General features: G+C 39.6%; 1 protein-coding gene across 3 annotated transcripts in view; it reads left to right on the top strand.

The window, feature by feature from the left end:
• LOC105126805 (BEACH domain-containing protein lvsA-like) overlaps nt 1-13194 on the top strand; it is a 19266-nt gene extending 6072 nt beyond the window's left edge. For 2 of the 3 annotated variants that reach the window (XM_011027793.1, XM_011027791.1), the window contains exons 11-20: nt 1-893; nt 1052-1751; nt 1872-1974; nt 2059-3167; nt 3289-4939; nt 5071-8127; nt 9697-10005; nt 10088-10394; nt 10549-10695; nt 11286-13194. In XM_011027793.1, coding sequence (XP_011026095.1) covers nt 1-893; nt 1052-1751; nt 1872-1974; nt 2059-3167; nt 3289-4939; nt 5071-8127; nt 9697-10005; nt 10088-10394; nt 10549-10695; nt 11286-12464 — 9455 coding nt within the window. In that variant the 3' untranslated portion in view covers nt 12465-13194. The remainder of the gene's footprint in view (nt 894-1051; nt 1752-1871; nt 1975-2058; nt 3168-3288; nt 4940-5070; nt 8128-9696; nt 10006-10087; nt 10395-10548; nt 10696-11285) is intronic. The other variant, XM_011027792.1, reaches the window with a different exon arrangement.
• Nucleotides 13195-14245: the final 1051 nt, after the last annotated feature.

Genomic DNA, 14245 nt, shown 5'->3' with positions numbered 1-14245 from the left:
CTGCTGAATCTACATCATGGCTTGGAGGAAAAAGTTCCAAACCTTCTCACACCTGCCATAGCAGAAGTCGCATGTCATCTTTAGATCGTGTTGCTGATGAAAATTGGGAGAAAGACAACGGTAAAGTGAAAGACCTTGAAGCAGTCCAGATGTTGCAAGACATCTTCCTAAAGGCAGACAGTGCAGTACTGCAGGCAGAAGTATTAAATAGAATGTTTAAGATATTCTCAAGTCATCTAGAAAACTATAAGTTGTGTCAGCAATTACGGACGGTTCCACTTTTGATCTTAAACATGGCTGGTTTCCCACCATCATTGCAAGAGATAATCTTGAAAATCCTAGAATATGCTGTGACTGTTGTGAATTGTGTTCCCGAGCAAGAGTTGCTTTCTCTTTGTTGCCTATTGCAGCAACCGATAGCATCAGAGCTGAAGCACACCATACTCTCTTTCTTTTTGAAACTTTTATCTTTTGATCAACAGTACAAAAAAGTCCTGCGAGAAGTTGGCTTACTGGAAGTTCTGTTAGATGATCTGAAGCAGCACAAGTTTATTTTGGGTCCAGAACAGCAAACTGTTAGTCCTAGTCACTCAGAAAGAAAATCTAGCTCAAGTAGTTTCAAGAAACACATGGACAGTAAAGATGCTATTCTTTCCTCACCGAAGCTAATGGAATCTGGTGGTTCAGGGAAATTCCCTATTTTTGAGATTGAGGGCACAATACCTGTTGCATGGGATTGCATGGTCTCTTTAGTGAAGAAAGCTGAAGCCAGTCAAGCATCATTTCGATCAGCTAATGGTGTGACCATTGTTCTACCTTTTCTTGTGTCTAATGTTCACCGTCCTGGGGTTCTCCGGATATTGTCATGTTTGATCACTGAAGATATTGCACAGGTATATGAGCATGCCTTTTTACGAAACTGTTAAATGTTTGAATAGTCGTAATAGATTTGTATGCTCTCATGTATGTATAACTGAATTCTTTTTCTTATTAATCCCCAATAGTTTTTAGAAGCTCATGCCAAAAGAAACATTCAATTTTTATTTACCAGGCTCATCCTGAAGAACTAGGTGTGCTTGTTGAGGTTCTCAAAAGCGGAATGGTTACAAGCAGCATGGGACATCAGTATAGGCTTCAAAGTGATGCAAAATGTGACACAATGGGTGCCCTGTGGCGCATACTGGGCGTGAATACTTCAGCTCAGAGGGTCTTTGGTGAAGCCACTGGGTTTTCTCTTATGCTGACCACACTCCACAGTTTCCAAGGTGATGGAGAACAGACAGAAGAATCTTCTTTAGAGGTTTACATGAAGGTGTTCACATACCTCCTGCGCCTGATGACAGCTGCAGTGCGTGATAATGCCATTAACAGGACAAAATTGCATGCTATTATATCATCCCACACCTTTTATGATCTTCTATCTGAGTCTGGCTTGCTTTGTGTGGAATATGAAAAGCAAGTCATACAGTTGTTATTAGAGCTTGCTTTTGAAATTGTGGTTCCACCATTCTCGTCTCCAGACAGTGCTTTGCCAACTGATATGATTGAATCTGGGTCAGCTGGTTTTCTTTTAACTAGTCCAACAGGTTTGTTTAATCCTGATAAGGAACGAGTGTACAATGCGGCCGCTGTTAGAGTTCTGATCCGCTTATTGTTGCACTTCACTCCCAAAATGCAGTTAGAAGTACTGAACCTTATAGAAAGGCTTGCTCATGCTGGACCCTTTAACCAGGAAAACCTCACCTCTGTAGGTGCGCAATGAATTTTTTGTTCTTGCAATCCCTCCTGTTTTATTGACTGTCTTTATTATTCTATTGTCTGCATGTCTAACACCACCCCCACCCCCACCCCCAATTTTGTCACTCGTGTAGACTGTGTGGAGCTTCTGTTGGAGACAATCCATCCATTCCTTCCAGGCTCATCTCCTTTGCTTTTGTACACACTGAAGATTGTGGAAGTTCTTGGTGCATATAGGTATGTCTCTGGAGAACACAATGTGTGGTTATATACTTGACAATGATTATCCTAGAAACTAAGGTTTATATTTTTTTCTGATAGGTTATCTGCATCAGAACTCAGACTGCTTATTAGATACATTCTGCAAATGAGGCTTATGAAGTCAGGTCGTTTTCTTGTTGATATGATGGAGAGGTTGATTCTCATGGAAGATATGGCCTCAGAAAATGTATCTTTGGCACCATTTGTCGAGATGGACATGAGTAAGATTGGCCATGCTGCTGTTCAGGTGTCTCTGGGAGAAAGGTCCTGGCCTCCTTCTGCAGGTTATTCATTTGTCTGTTGGTTCCAGTTTAGAAATTTCTTGAAATCACAAGCAAAGGACACAGAGCCATCAAAAGCTGGCCCTTCCAAAAGATGTAGCAGTTCAAATGGGCAGCATGATGAACGACATATTCTCCGTATATTTTCTGTTGGTATGGCAAGCAATGATAGCACATATTATGCAGAACTTTATCTTCAAGAGGATGGTGTTCTAACCCTTGCTACTAGCAACTCTAGTGCCTTGTCTTTTTCTGGATTAGAATTTGAAGAAGGCAGATGGCATCACCTTGCTGTTGTTCATAGCAAACCAAATGCTCTTGCTGGACTATTTCAAACTAGTGTTGCAAATGTGTATCTCAATGGAAAGCTAAAACACACAGGGAAACTAGGATATTCACCATCCCCAGCTGGAAAACCCTTGCAGGTCACCATTGGGACACCACTAAATTGTGCGAAAATCAGCAAGCTGACATGGAAACTTCGTTCTTGCTACCTTTTTGAGGAGGTGCTTACATCAGGGTGTATATGTTTCATGTACATTCTAGGTAGAGGATACAGAGGGCTCTTCCAAGACACAGACCTTCTACGTTTTGTCCCTAACCAGGCTTGTGGCGGTGGTAGTATGGCCATCTTGGATTCATTAGATGCTGACTTGCCATTGGCTACACCAAAGCTCGAAAGTACTAACAAGCAGGGGGATTCTAAAGCAGATGGTAGTGGGATTGTTTGGGATTTGGAGAGATTAGGAAACCTCTCATTGCAGCTTTCTGGAAAGAAACTTATATTTGCATTTGATGGAACATGTACTGAATCTGTTCGAGCTTCTGGAGTATTCTCCTTGCTCAATCTGGTTGATCCTATGTCGGCTGCTGCCTCTCCTATCGGGGGTGAGTGAATAAAATCTGGATTTTATGTTTCAAGCAATTTATGTAGAGTAGGGGGCTGTTCCATATTAGCTCCTGCGCTTCCTCCTTCCCCCCTTGGTCATTCCTTTTATTTTTGCTTCAGGTATCCCGCGACTTGGACGCCTTCACGGAGACGTCTATGTTTGTAGGCAATCTGTAATTGGTGATGCAATCCGTCCCGTAGGTGGTATGGCTGTTGTCCTGGCCCTTGTCGAAGCTGCTGAAACCAGGGATATGCTTCACATGGCTTTGACGATGCTTGCCTGTGCACTTCATCAGAATCCCCAGAATGTGAAAGATATGAAAAAATATAGGGGATACCATTTGCTTGCTCTGTTTCTGCGTCGTAGAATGTCATTATTTGACATGCAATCTCTTGAGATTTTTTTTCAAATTGCTGCTTGTGAGGCTTCATTTTCTGAACCAAAGAAGTTGGAACGCAGGCAAGCTACTTTATCACCAGCCACCTCTATGCAGGAAACTAGCTTTGAGGAGCTCGGCTTGTCAAAATTTCGTGATGAGATTTCTTCACTTGGATCTCATGGGGACATGGATGATTTTTCTGTGCCAAAAGATTCATTTAGCCATATTTCTGAGCTAGAGAATTCTGATATGCTAGTTGAAACTTCAAATTGTATTGTCTTGTCAAATGCAGATATGGTTGAGCATGTCTTGTTGGACTGGACATTGTGGGTGACTGCCCCAGTTTCAATTCAAATTGCACTTCTAGGATTTCTGGAGCATTTGGTGTCCATGCATTGGTACAGGAGTCACAACCTTACAGTTCTGCGTCGAATAAACCTTGTTCAGCATTTGCTAGTCACGTTGCAGCGTGGTGATGTTGAAGTTCCTGTATTGGAAAAATTAGTGGTGTTGCTCGGGGTCATTTTGGAAGATGGATTTCTGGCTTCTGAACTAGAGAATGTGGTAAGATTTGTGATTATGACTTTTGATCCACCTGAACTGAAACTAAGGCATCAAATAGTGCGAGAGTCAATGGGTAAGCATGTAATTGTAAGGAATATGCTCCTAGAGATGCTTATTGATCTACAAGTAACTATCAAATCAGACGAGTTACTTGAGCAGTGGCATAAGATTGTTTCATCAAAACTGGTAACTTATTTTCTTGATGAAGCTGTCCATCCTACAAGCATGAGGTGGATCATGACCCTTCTTGGTGTTTCACTTGCTTCTTCTCCCACATTTGCTCTTAAATTTCGCACAAGTGGTGGTTATCAGGGTCTAATGCGGGTGCTTCCTAGTTTTTATGATTCTCCTGATATATATTATATTTTGTTTTGTCTGGTATTTGGAAAGTCTGTGTACCCCAGACTACCAGAAGTGCGTATGCTAGATTTTCATGCCCTTATTCCGAGTGATGGAAGCTACGTGGAGTTGAAGTATGTGGAACTGTTGGAATCAGTGGTTGCAATGGCAAAATCTACATTTGATAGGTTAAGCAGGCAGTCAATGCTTGCTCATCAAACTGGCAATCTTTCCCAGGTTGGTGCTAGCCTTGTTGCAGAGCTTGTGGAAGGAAATGCAGACATGACAGGAGAGCTTCAAGGTGAAGCTTTGATGCATAAGACATATGCAGCACGCTTAATGGGAGGTGAGGCATCAGCTCCTGCTGCTGCAACTGCAGTCCTGAGATTTATGGTTGATCTTGCAAAGATGTGTCCTCCCTTTTCAGCTGTTTGCAGAAGACCTGAATTTCTTGAAAGCTGCATCGACCTTTATTTTTCTTGCATTAGGTTTGTTTTCAGACACCCTGCAATTTGTATCCTCTTTTCTGGATGCCACGTTGACATTTATGGAACTACTTATTTCCAATTTTAATTACTCTAGCAGTACTGTGATTGGACAAGCCTTGTTTTTCTTGCAGGGCTGCTTATGCAGTGATGATGGTGAAAGAGCTTTCTGATAAGGCAGAAGAAAAGGACTTGAATGATTGTGATGATACCAGCAGTTCTCAAAATACGTTCTCTAGCTTACCTCTTGAACAAGAACAATCTGCAAAGTCCTCCATTAGCATTGGAAGCTTCCCTCAGGGGCATGCAAGTACAAGTTCTGAAGATATGCCCATGTCACTAAATGATTTGGCTGATGGTAAAACAGAGATTGGCATCTCTAATTTGCATGAGGAATTGAAAAAATCAGCCAAAGGTGTCCCACCTTTTCAGAACTTGGATGGGGATAATGTTGACCTGGTTTCTGCCACCTCTAGCTCAAATCAATTCAATATCCGGAATGTTGATGGCAATATGCATTCCTTTCAACAGGCAGAATCCCAGAGTTCAGCTTCTCTTAATATACCAGATTCTCCTATTATATCTGAGAAGTCGAGTTCAAGAATTCCCCTCACACCATCTTCATCTCCGGCTGTTCCATTGTCATCTTGGCTTGGCAATGCGTCCCCCAATGAACACAAAGCTTCTTTACAAGCCACTCCTTCCATGGAGTCTTCTGTGTCTCTGAGTGAATTCAATCCATCTGCAGGCTTGAAGTCAAGTTCCCAAGGGCCATCTTCTGCAAACTCATTTTTGGCAATTAGCTCAAAGATTCTCCTTGAAATGGATGATTCTGGTTATGGGGGTGGGCCTTGTTCTGCAGGAGCGACTGCCATGTTAGATTTCATGGCAGAAATTCTTTCTGATTTTATCACTGAGCAGATTAAAGCAGTACAGGTTATAGAGGGCATCTTGGAAACAGTACCTTTATATGTTGATGCTGAATCAGTTTTAGTTTTCCAGGGTTTGTGCCTTAGCAGACTGATGAACTTTGTGGAAAGGCGTCTTTTGCGTGATGATGAGGAAGATGAGAAAAAGCTAGACAAATTTCGATGGACCACGAACTTGGAATCATTAAGCTGGATGATAGTAGATCGTGTCTATATGGGTGCCTTTCCTCAACCTGCTGGTGTGTTGAAAACTCTGGAGTTCTTGTTGTCATTGTTACAGTTGGCAAACAAAGATGGTCGCATTGAAGAAGCAGCTCCTGCAGGAAAGAGTCTGTTATCTATTACAAGAGGAAGCAGGCAACTTGATACTTATATAAATTCACTACTTAGGAACACAAATCGAATGATAATGTATTGTTTTTTGCCATCATTTTTGGCCACCATTGGAGAGGATGATCTTCTTTCAAGCCTAGGTTCAATTATTGAGCCCAAGAAAAAATTCTCCTCCAATTCTTCACAAGAAGATTCAAGAATTGATATCTGCACAGTTTTACAGTTGCTAGTTGCTCACAAGCGTGTTATTCTCTGTCCCAGTAATGTTGATACTGATTTGAATTGCTGTCTTTGTGTAAATCTAGTATCTCTTCTCCGTGACAAAAGGCGAAATGTTCAGAACATGGCAGTAGACATTGTCAAGTATCTGTTGGTGCTTCGCTGGGCTGCACTAGAAGACTTTCTTGTCTCTAAACCAAATCAAGGGCAGCACATGGATGTACTGCATGGTGGTTTTGACAAATTATTGACTGGAAGTTTATCTAATTTCTTTGAGTGGCTTCAGGGTTCTGAGCTGATGGTCAACAAAGTATTGGAGCAGTGTGCAGCCATTATGTGGGTTCAGTTTATTGCTGGATCAGCAAAATTTCCAGGAGTGAGAATTAAAGGTATGGAGGGTCGTTGTAGGAGGGAAATGGGGAGAAGATCACGTGATTTTTTGAAGTCAGACCAAAAACATTGGGAACAAGTAAATGAACGAAGATATGCTTTGGAAATGCTTCGTGATGCAATGTCTACTGAGTTACGAGTTGTCCGCCAAGATAAGTATGGATGGGTCCTCCATGCTGAAAGTGAGTGGCAAACCCTTCTTCAACAACTTGTACACGAGCGTGGAATAATCCCACTGCAGAAATCCTCTGCAACTGTAGATCCTGAATGGCAGCTATGTCCCATTGAAGGTCCATACAGGATGCGCAAAAAGCTTGAGCGCTGCAAATTGAGGGTTGAAACCATCCAAAATGTTCTTGATGGACAGTTTGAGTTGGGAGAAGCAGATCTGTCCAAAGGAAAATACGATGGTGGTGCTGATGCTTCTGATACTTACACTGAATCATTTTTTCATCTTTTAACTGATGGTGCCAAACAAAATGGCATGGCTGGTGAGATGTATGGTGAATTTTTTAAAGAATCAGATGATGTGAAATGGGAAGATTCTGCTAGAAATGGATGGAATGATGATCGATCTAGTAACATGAATGAAGCAAGTCTTCACTCAGCACTTGAGTTTGGTGTCAAGTCTAGTGCTGTTTCTGTCCCGATGTCAGAGAGCATACAAGAAAAATCTGACTTTGGAACTCCATTGCAATCATTGTCAAATAAAGCAGATGAAATCATAATCATGGAAGATAAATCAGATAAAGGACTAAATGATAATGGTGAATATCTGATCCGACCATATTTGGAACCTCATGAAAAGATACGATTCAAATATAACTGTGAGCGAGTTGTGGGTTTGGACAAGCATGATGGTATATTTTTGATAGGGGAACTTTCGTTATACATAATCGAGAACTTTTACATTGACGATTCGGAGTGTATTTGTGAAAAAGAATGTGAGGATGAACTCTCTGTTATTGATCAGGCCTTGGGTGTAAAGAAGGATGTTACAGGCAGTGCTGATTTCCAGTCCAAGTCAACTTCATCCTGGAGCACAACAGCAAAGGCATGTATTGGTGGAAGGGCATGGGCCTACAATGGTGGTGCATGGGGCAAGGAGAAAGTGTGTACTAGTGGTAATTTACCCCATCCCTGGCATATGTGGAAGCTCAACAGTGTTCATGAGATTCTGAAACGTGATTACCAGCTCCGACCTGTTGCTGTTGAGATATTCAGCATGGATGGATGCAACGATCTACTTGTTTTCCACAAAAAGGAGAGAGAAGAAGTGTTCAAAAATCTGGTTGCCATGAATCTTCCAAGGAACAGCATGTATGAATTCTACTTCTCATTGCTTTTGAATTTTTCTTTCATGATTGTTTTGTGGCTGTGCATACTTGCCATTAACTAGTAATTGCATCTGCCAATTATTTTTTTGACCAAGTATAATTTTTTATGCTTCCCGTGTTGTATGTGAATGTTATATTTTAGCTGTGTATCGATTATTTTATGCTGAATGGATGTTGTTATATTAGATTTTCAGGTGTTTAAGAGTTGGAAAATAATTCTTGTTTTTTTTTTCATCATTCATGATCTTTTTTTTCTTGTTTTTAGGAATTTTAATATTTTATAAGTAGTAATTGTATGAGCTTAGTACAGATTTATTTCTACTGCCTAGTTAGGTGGTTTTTCTGTTTTGCTTGCATCAGGTTTTTCTACATTGTAATAGCTTGAATACTTAAATATAGCACCCTTGTTAGAAATCCAAGTCAAGGTATTGTTTATTTATCTAGCAAATTGAGTTTTCAGTGATTGATACTGTGGATTTCTTCTTCATCATTTGATTGTTGTTGTTTCTAGTGCATGTCCATAGGTTTCATGTTGTGAGGTATCACAACAATGGAATGCAGGTTGAACGTTTTATCAAGGATCTATGTTTGCATGGCCCTTGCCAGCCAAAATAATAATAATAATAATGGATGGATGGATGGATGGATTAAAAAAAACCAAACTCCTAAGTCAAGAGTTAGATGCAGCACTTTTTTTCAGGTTGTTTGACAACTCTGACTGAGTCTCTGTGTAATTAAAGATGAGCTGCATTGCACAAAAGAAAAAAAGGTCTTTATTAAATGAATACTGCTGCTTTAGAGTGGAGAAACTGCTTCATCAACTTCACTACCGATTCTTTGTGGCATTGGAAAATATCCCGAAGTGTTTCTGCATTCCATTTTCAAATGTTACTTGATATCCCTTCTACACTTGGGAAATACATCTAGATAGATCAACATATTTTCAAGATATGATTTCTATGTGATGTTGTGGTTCACCACTCCCCTCCCTTCATTCCATCCTCTGAGGCTGAAGTAAGCAGCTCTGAAAATAGATTTTTATCTGATGTCTACTGCTAATGTAGTTTATGCATGCAATTTGGCAATGACTGAAAGGAAGATTTTAAAAATCTTTCATCTTCTGAAAAGAAGAAGTTTTATTTAAGTTTATATTGCTTCTTGTTTTGCAAATCAAGTTTTTATGGTTCATTATGTTTTTTAGCATCAATTATGAATGAGTTTTGTTTTGTTTTGGACTTTATTATATTTCCTATTTGAAAGTTGAATCTCTGAGGAATCACGTTGATTTTTGAGGTTATTGTTTTCCTATCTATAGCTACTCTTCTCTATTTATCTCCCCTTTTCCCCTTCTCTCTTCCCTAATGCCTCTTTCCATCTGTCCTACATTGAAATTTCATGGATATGCTAATAGAGGTATCTTAGAATGATAATAAGATGACACAATTATATTTATGTTGCTCACGTACTGATGCTATGGACCTTACTGGATGCTTCTTTCTCATAATATTTGAACTGAATATTGCTTAATCCACAATTTTCTCTCTTGATTCAGGTTGGACACTACAATTTCTGGATCAGTAAAACAAGAAAGTAATGAGGGCAGCCGCTTATTTAAGATAATGGCTAAATCCTTCTCTAAAAGGTGGCAAAATGGAGAAATTAGTAATTTCCAATATCTCATGCATCTCAACACCTTGGCTGGTAGAGGATACAGTGATCTGACCCAATATCCAGTGTTTCCATGGGTTCTCTCTGATTATGAGAGTGAAAATTTGGATTTGTCCAATCCTAAATCATTTCGTAAGCTTGAGAAACCAATGGGTTGTCAGACACGGGAGGGAGAAGAGGAATTTAGGAAAAGGTTAGTCCTCATGTGTATAGCACTGATTATTTTCACTGCTTTCCATTTATTCTGTCATTTCCCTTTTTGGTTTTCTGTTCAGATACGAGACCTGGGATGATCCAGAGGTTCCAAAATTTCATTATGGCTCTCACTATTCTAGTGCTGGAATTGTCCTCTTCTACCTTCTACGCCTTCCACCATTCAGTGTAGAGAATCAGAAGCTGCAGGGTGGTCAATTCGATCATGCTGATCGTCTTTTCAACAGTATTCGAGATACTTGGTTAAGTGCAGCGGGGAAAGGAAACACGTCTGATGTCAAGGAATTGATTCCAGAATTCTTCTACATCCCAGAATTTCTGGAGAACAGGTTCAATCTTGATTTGGGAGAGAAACAATCAGGAGAGAAGGTTTGTTTCTGAAAGTGCAAATTTATTTAGTTTCGCCTAATCTATTTTGTTTGATTATTTGCTGGGAAAGAACTTGTGATCCAAAAAAAAAAATTATATTCCTTTTCCAGCCATTAAAAATTGCAAGCATGCATGATTTTTTTTTAATTCTCAGGTTGGTGATGTCCTCTTACCCCCCTGGGCGAAAGGCAGTGCCAGAGAGTTCATTAGGAAGCATAGAGAAGCGCTGGAATCTGATTTTGTTTCAGAAAATCTTCATCATTGGATAGATCTCATTTTTGGATATAAACAGAGAGGGAAGGTACGTTCAACATTCTTTATGTCAGGAAACCGTCTTGTCTTTTTGCAGGTCAATCAGATCCAGATCCATGAAAAACAACTGTAAAAATTATAGATTTTTTTCTACCGTCTACTTCCATATGAGCTTTTCATTCTGTTTTACCTTTCTGAAAGGTAACCCCTGAAAGTCCAGTAGCAAATCAGTGGTGGTGACAGATCAGCAGAATAAACCTCAGTCCAATGTTTACATGATATTTAAATTGATTACTGTTATTGTATGTCTATGTACTGCTGATGGCTTTCACTGTTTTGTTTGAGAAACTACGAAGATCATGCTTCTTGCAGCGCAATAGTTCTGTGTTTGCATCCCCCCCCCCCCCCCCCCCCCAACCAAAAAAAAAAAAAGCCCAAAAAAATAATATATATCACTCCACCGCTACAACTACTTTGGAAGTGCAACTTTTACACCAGGATGTGCCATCCATTTTGATGATTTAACTCATCATTGGCCCATATTTTTTTTCAACTCTTCTCTTTGGGTGATTGGATCATTCTCCGCCTCGTGCTGTTTGTGATCTAATATTTTCCTTATTTTCCTTGCATAATTGACAGGCAGCTGAAGAAGCTGTGAATGTTTTCTATCATTACACTTATGAGGGGAGTGTAGACATAGACTCAGTTACAGATCCTGCAATGAAAGCCTCCATTCTAGCCCAAATCAATCACTTTGGGCAGACACCCAAGCAGCTATTCCTCAAACCCCATGTGAAAAGACGTTCTGATAGAAGGATTCCACATCCGCTCAAGTATTCCTCCCATCTTGTTCCATATGAAATACGCAAGAGCTCATCTGCCATTACCCAGATTGTGACTGTTCACGAGAAAATACTCGTGGCAGGCACAAACAGTTTGCTCAAACCTACAACATATAACAAATATGTTGCATGGGGTTTCCCAGATCGTAGCTTGAGATTTATGAGCTATGATCAAGATAGACTGCTCTCAACACATGAGAACCTTCATGGGGGCAGCAGCCAGATTCAGTGTGCTAGTGCTAGTCATGATGGTCAGATTTTGGTTACAGGAGCCGATGATGGGTTACTCTGCGTTTGGAGAATCAGCAAGGATGGTCCACGCGTTCTGCAAAATCTGCATTTGGAGAATGCACTTTGTGGACACACGGCCAAAATCACATGCCTACATGTTAGCCAGCCTTACATGCTGATTTTAAGTGGCTCTGATGACTGCACGGTTATTGTATGGGACCTCAGCTCCTTGGTTTTTGTTAGGCAGCTACCAGAGTTTCCTGTGCCAATTTCAGCAATTTATGTGAATGACTTGACTGGTGAGATCATGACAGCGGCTGGAATTCTGCTTGCTGTCTGGAGCATCAATGGGGATTGCCTTGCTGTGATCAACACCTCCCAACTTCCTTCTGATTCTATTCTCTCAGTGACGAGTTGTACATTTTCCGATTGGCTGGACACAAACTGGTATGTGACAGGTCACCAGAGTGGGGCAGTTAAGGTGTGGCATATGGTTCACTGCTCCAACCAAGAGAGTGCCTTGAGTAAATTTACCAGCAGTTCAACCGGTGGGCTAAATCTAGGTGATAAGGTACCAGAGTACAGGTTACTTCTCCACAAAGTACTGAAGTTTCATAAACATCCGGTTACTTCCCTTCACCTCACAAGCGACCGGAAGCAGTTACTTAGTGGGGATTCTGGCGGGCATTTGCTTTCCTGGACACTACCAGATCAGAGCTTGATGGCTTCATCTAATCAGAGGTGAGAAGGGGAAATACTGATTTAAGCGTGATTGTTTCAGCTCGTGGCAGCTATTTATTATTTATCGAAATCCTACGTGGGTTTTGTGTGCCATCCTCAGCAAAGGAGAAGGGGGATTGTGTGTTCATAATACATTGAAGAAGGCGGCGGCGGCAGGGCTGGCCTGGGATTGAAACAGGACACCAAAAGGAAAGATATAGATGTCTGATAAATGTTTAATTCCTGGCAAGCATGAAGACTGCCGTGCCAGGCTTCCGATTGAGAATGGAAACTAGACCAGGGATTCTGTGTGCCATCCTCGCTTCTTGTTGTACCCTGGTTACGAGGCGAGAACTTTTTTAGTGTACATAAATGGAATTACCGACAGTGTGTGATGAAATTGTATAGAAGAAAAACGTGCCAGTAATGGAGAGTTGTGAAACCATCTGGCCAGGACTGGAACTCGATCCAAGTTGATTGGGCTTTTGTATTCTTCGGCTTAATTTTTTTTGCATATTGCCGGGCAACGGGGCGCCCACTGCCCCTTTCTTGTTGAGAAGCGTGCCATCCCCCCCTTCTATGCTAGCTCGTATTTGGGTGATGTTTCTTGGCTATTGAAGTGCAGTGCGCTAAGCTTGTTGATTTTAAACAAAATAGGTTTCTGTGAACTGAAACCTGGTTCTTGTCCTTGTAATTGTAGCATCCCAAGTGCCCAAGTGTGTTTTTTCTTTTTTTAATGAATGGATATAATTTATGAAGGAGCCAATCCCTGGTCTAGGCTGTAAGATATCTCCTGCATTGCTCCAGTTGTTCATTGAAACCATTGTCAGACTGCCATCCAATGCAGCATGCATATTCTCAGATAGGATGGGTAACAGGGAATATGCTGTTGTGATGAGTTTTTTCTCTGGTTTGTCAAGTCGATTTGATCGGGTTTTTTCAGCTGTCATATTAGCGCAGGGCAGGAGCTCTTTTGCTGAAACGGTATGGGACAAGAAAATATCACAAGACGGCCATAAATGAAAATTTGGAGGAAAAGGCAGCAATTGAATTAAATAAGAAATGAAACAAAAACGAATTCTTAAAAATGAAGGGTGGTCTCCCTTGTTCATGGGCTGAACGTAGAGTTGGGTTGGCTTTCATCCACCAAATCACCCTAAATCATTATCGGATCATTTGACTACTCCAAGGCCGAACAAAACTCATCTCGCTCCCAAATTTTTTAAGGTTATATTTATTTTTTAAAAAAATAATTTTTTAAATTTTTATGTATTTATTTATTATTAAAAAATTTGATCAAAAAAATTTAACTTTAATTTTAAAAAAATATTTTTTCTAAAAAATTTGGATAAAAAACACTTTTTGAAAGTTATGAAAAATTTAAAAATATCATATTATATGGTGATTATATCAAATTGGATTCTCAAACTTTTTATTGCTATATATATTTTGTTTTGAATATTTATTTTTTAATTTTATCTTTTAAAATTTAATTTTTATATTAACTTTAATTCTCATTTTTATAATTATTATTTTCTTTTTACTTATCATTTTTTTATTAAATCTTTATCTATCAAATTTGATCCCCATTCTTTTGATTATTACTTATTTTATTTAAAATAATCTATGAAATGTTAATTATTATTATTTTAATTTCTTCATCTTTTATTTTTTTATTTTTTAGATTTGATCTCTATTATTTTGATTATTATTTATTTTATTTTAGATAATTTATAAAAAAAAAAATTTTCAATTTCATTCTCATTCAATTTTTTAATTTGTAAGATTTGTTTTTTATTATTTTAA

Source organism: Populus euphratica, unplaced genomic scaffold, assembly GCF_000495115.2.
Source record: "Populus euphratica unplaced genomic scaffold, PopEup_1.0 scaffold30.1, whole genome shotgun sequence".
NCBI classification, from domain to species: domain Eukaryota; kingdom Viridiplantae; phylum Streptophyta; class Magnoliopsida; order Malpighiales; family Salicaceae; genus Populus; species Populus euphratica.
This window is presented reverse-complemented; position numbering and strand designations above follow the sequence as displayed.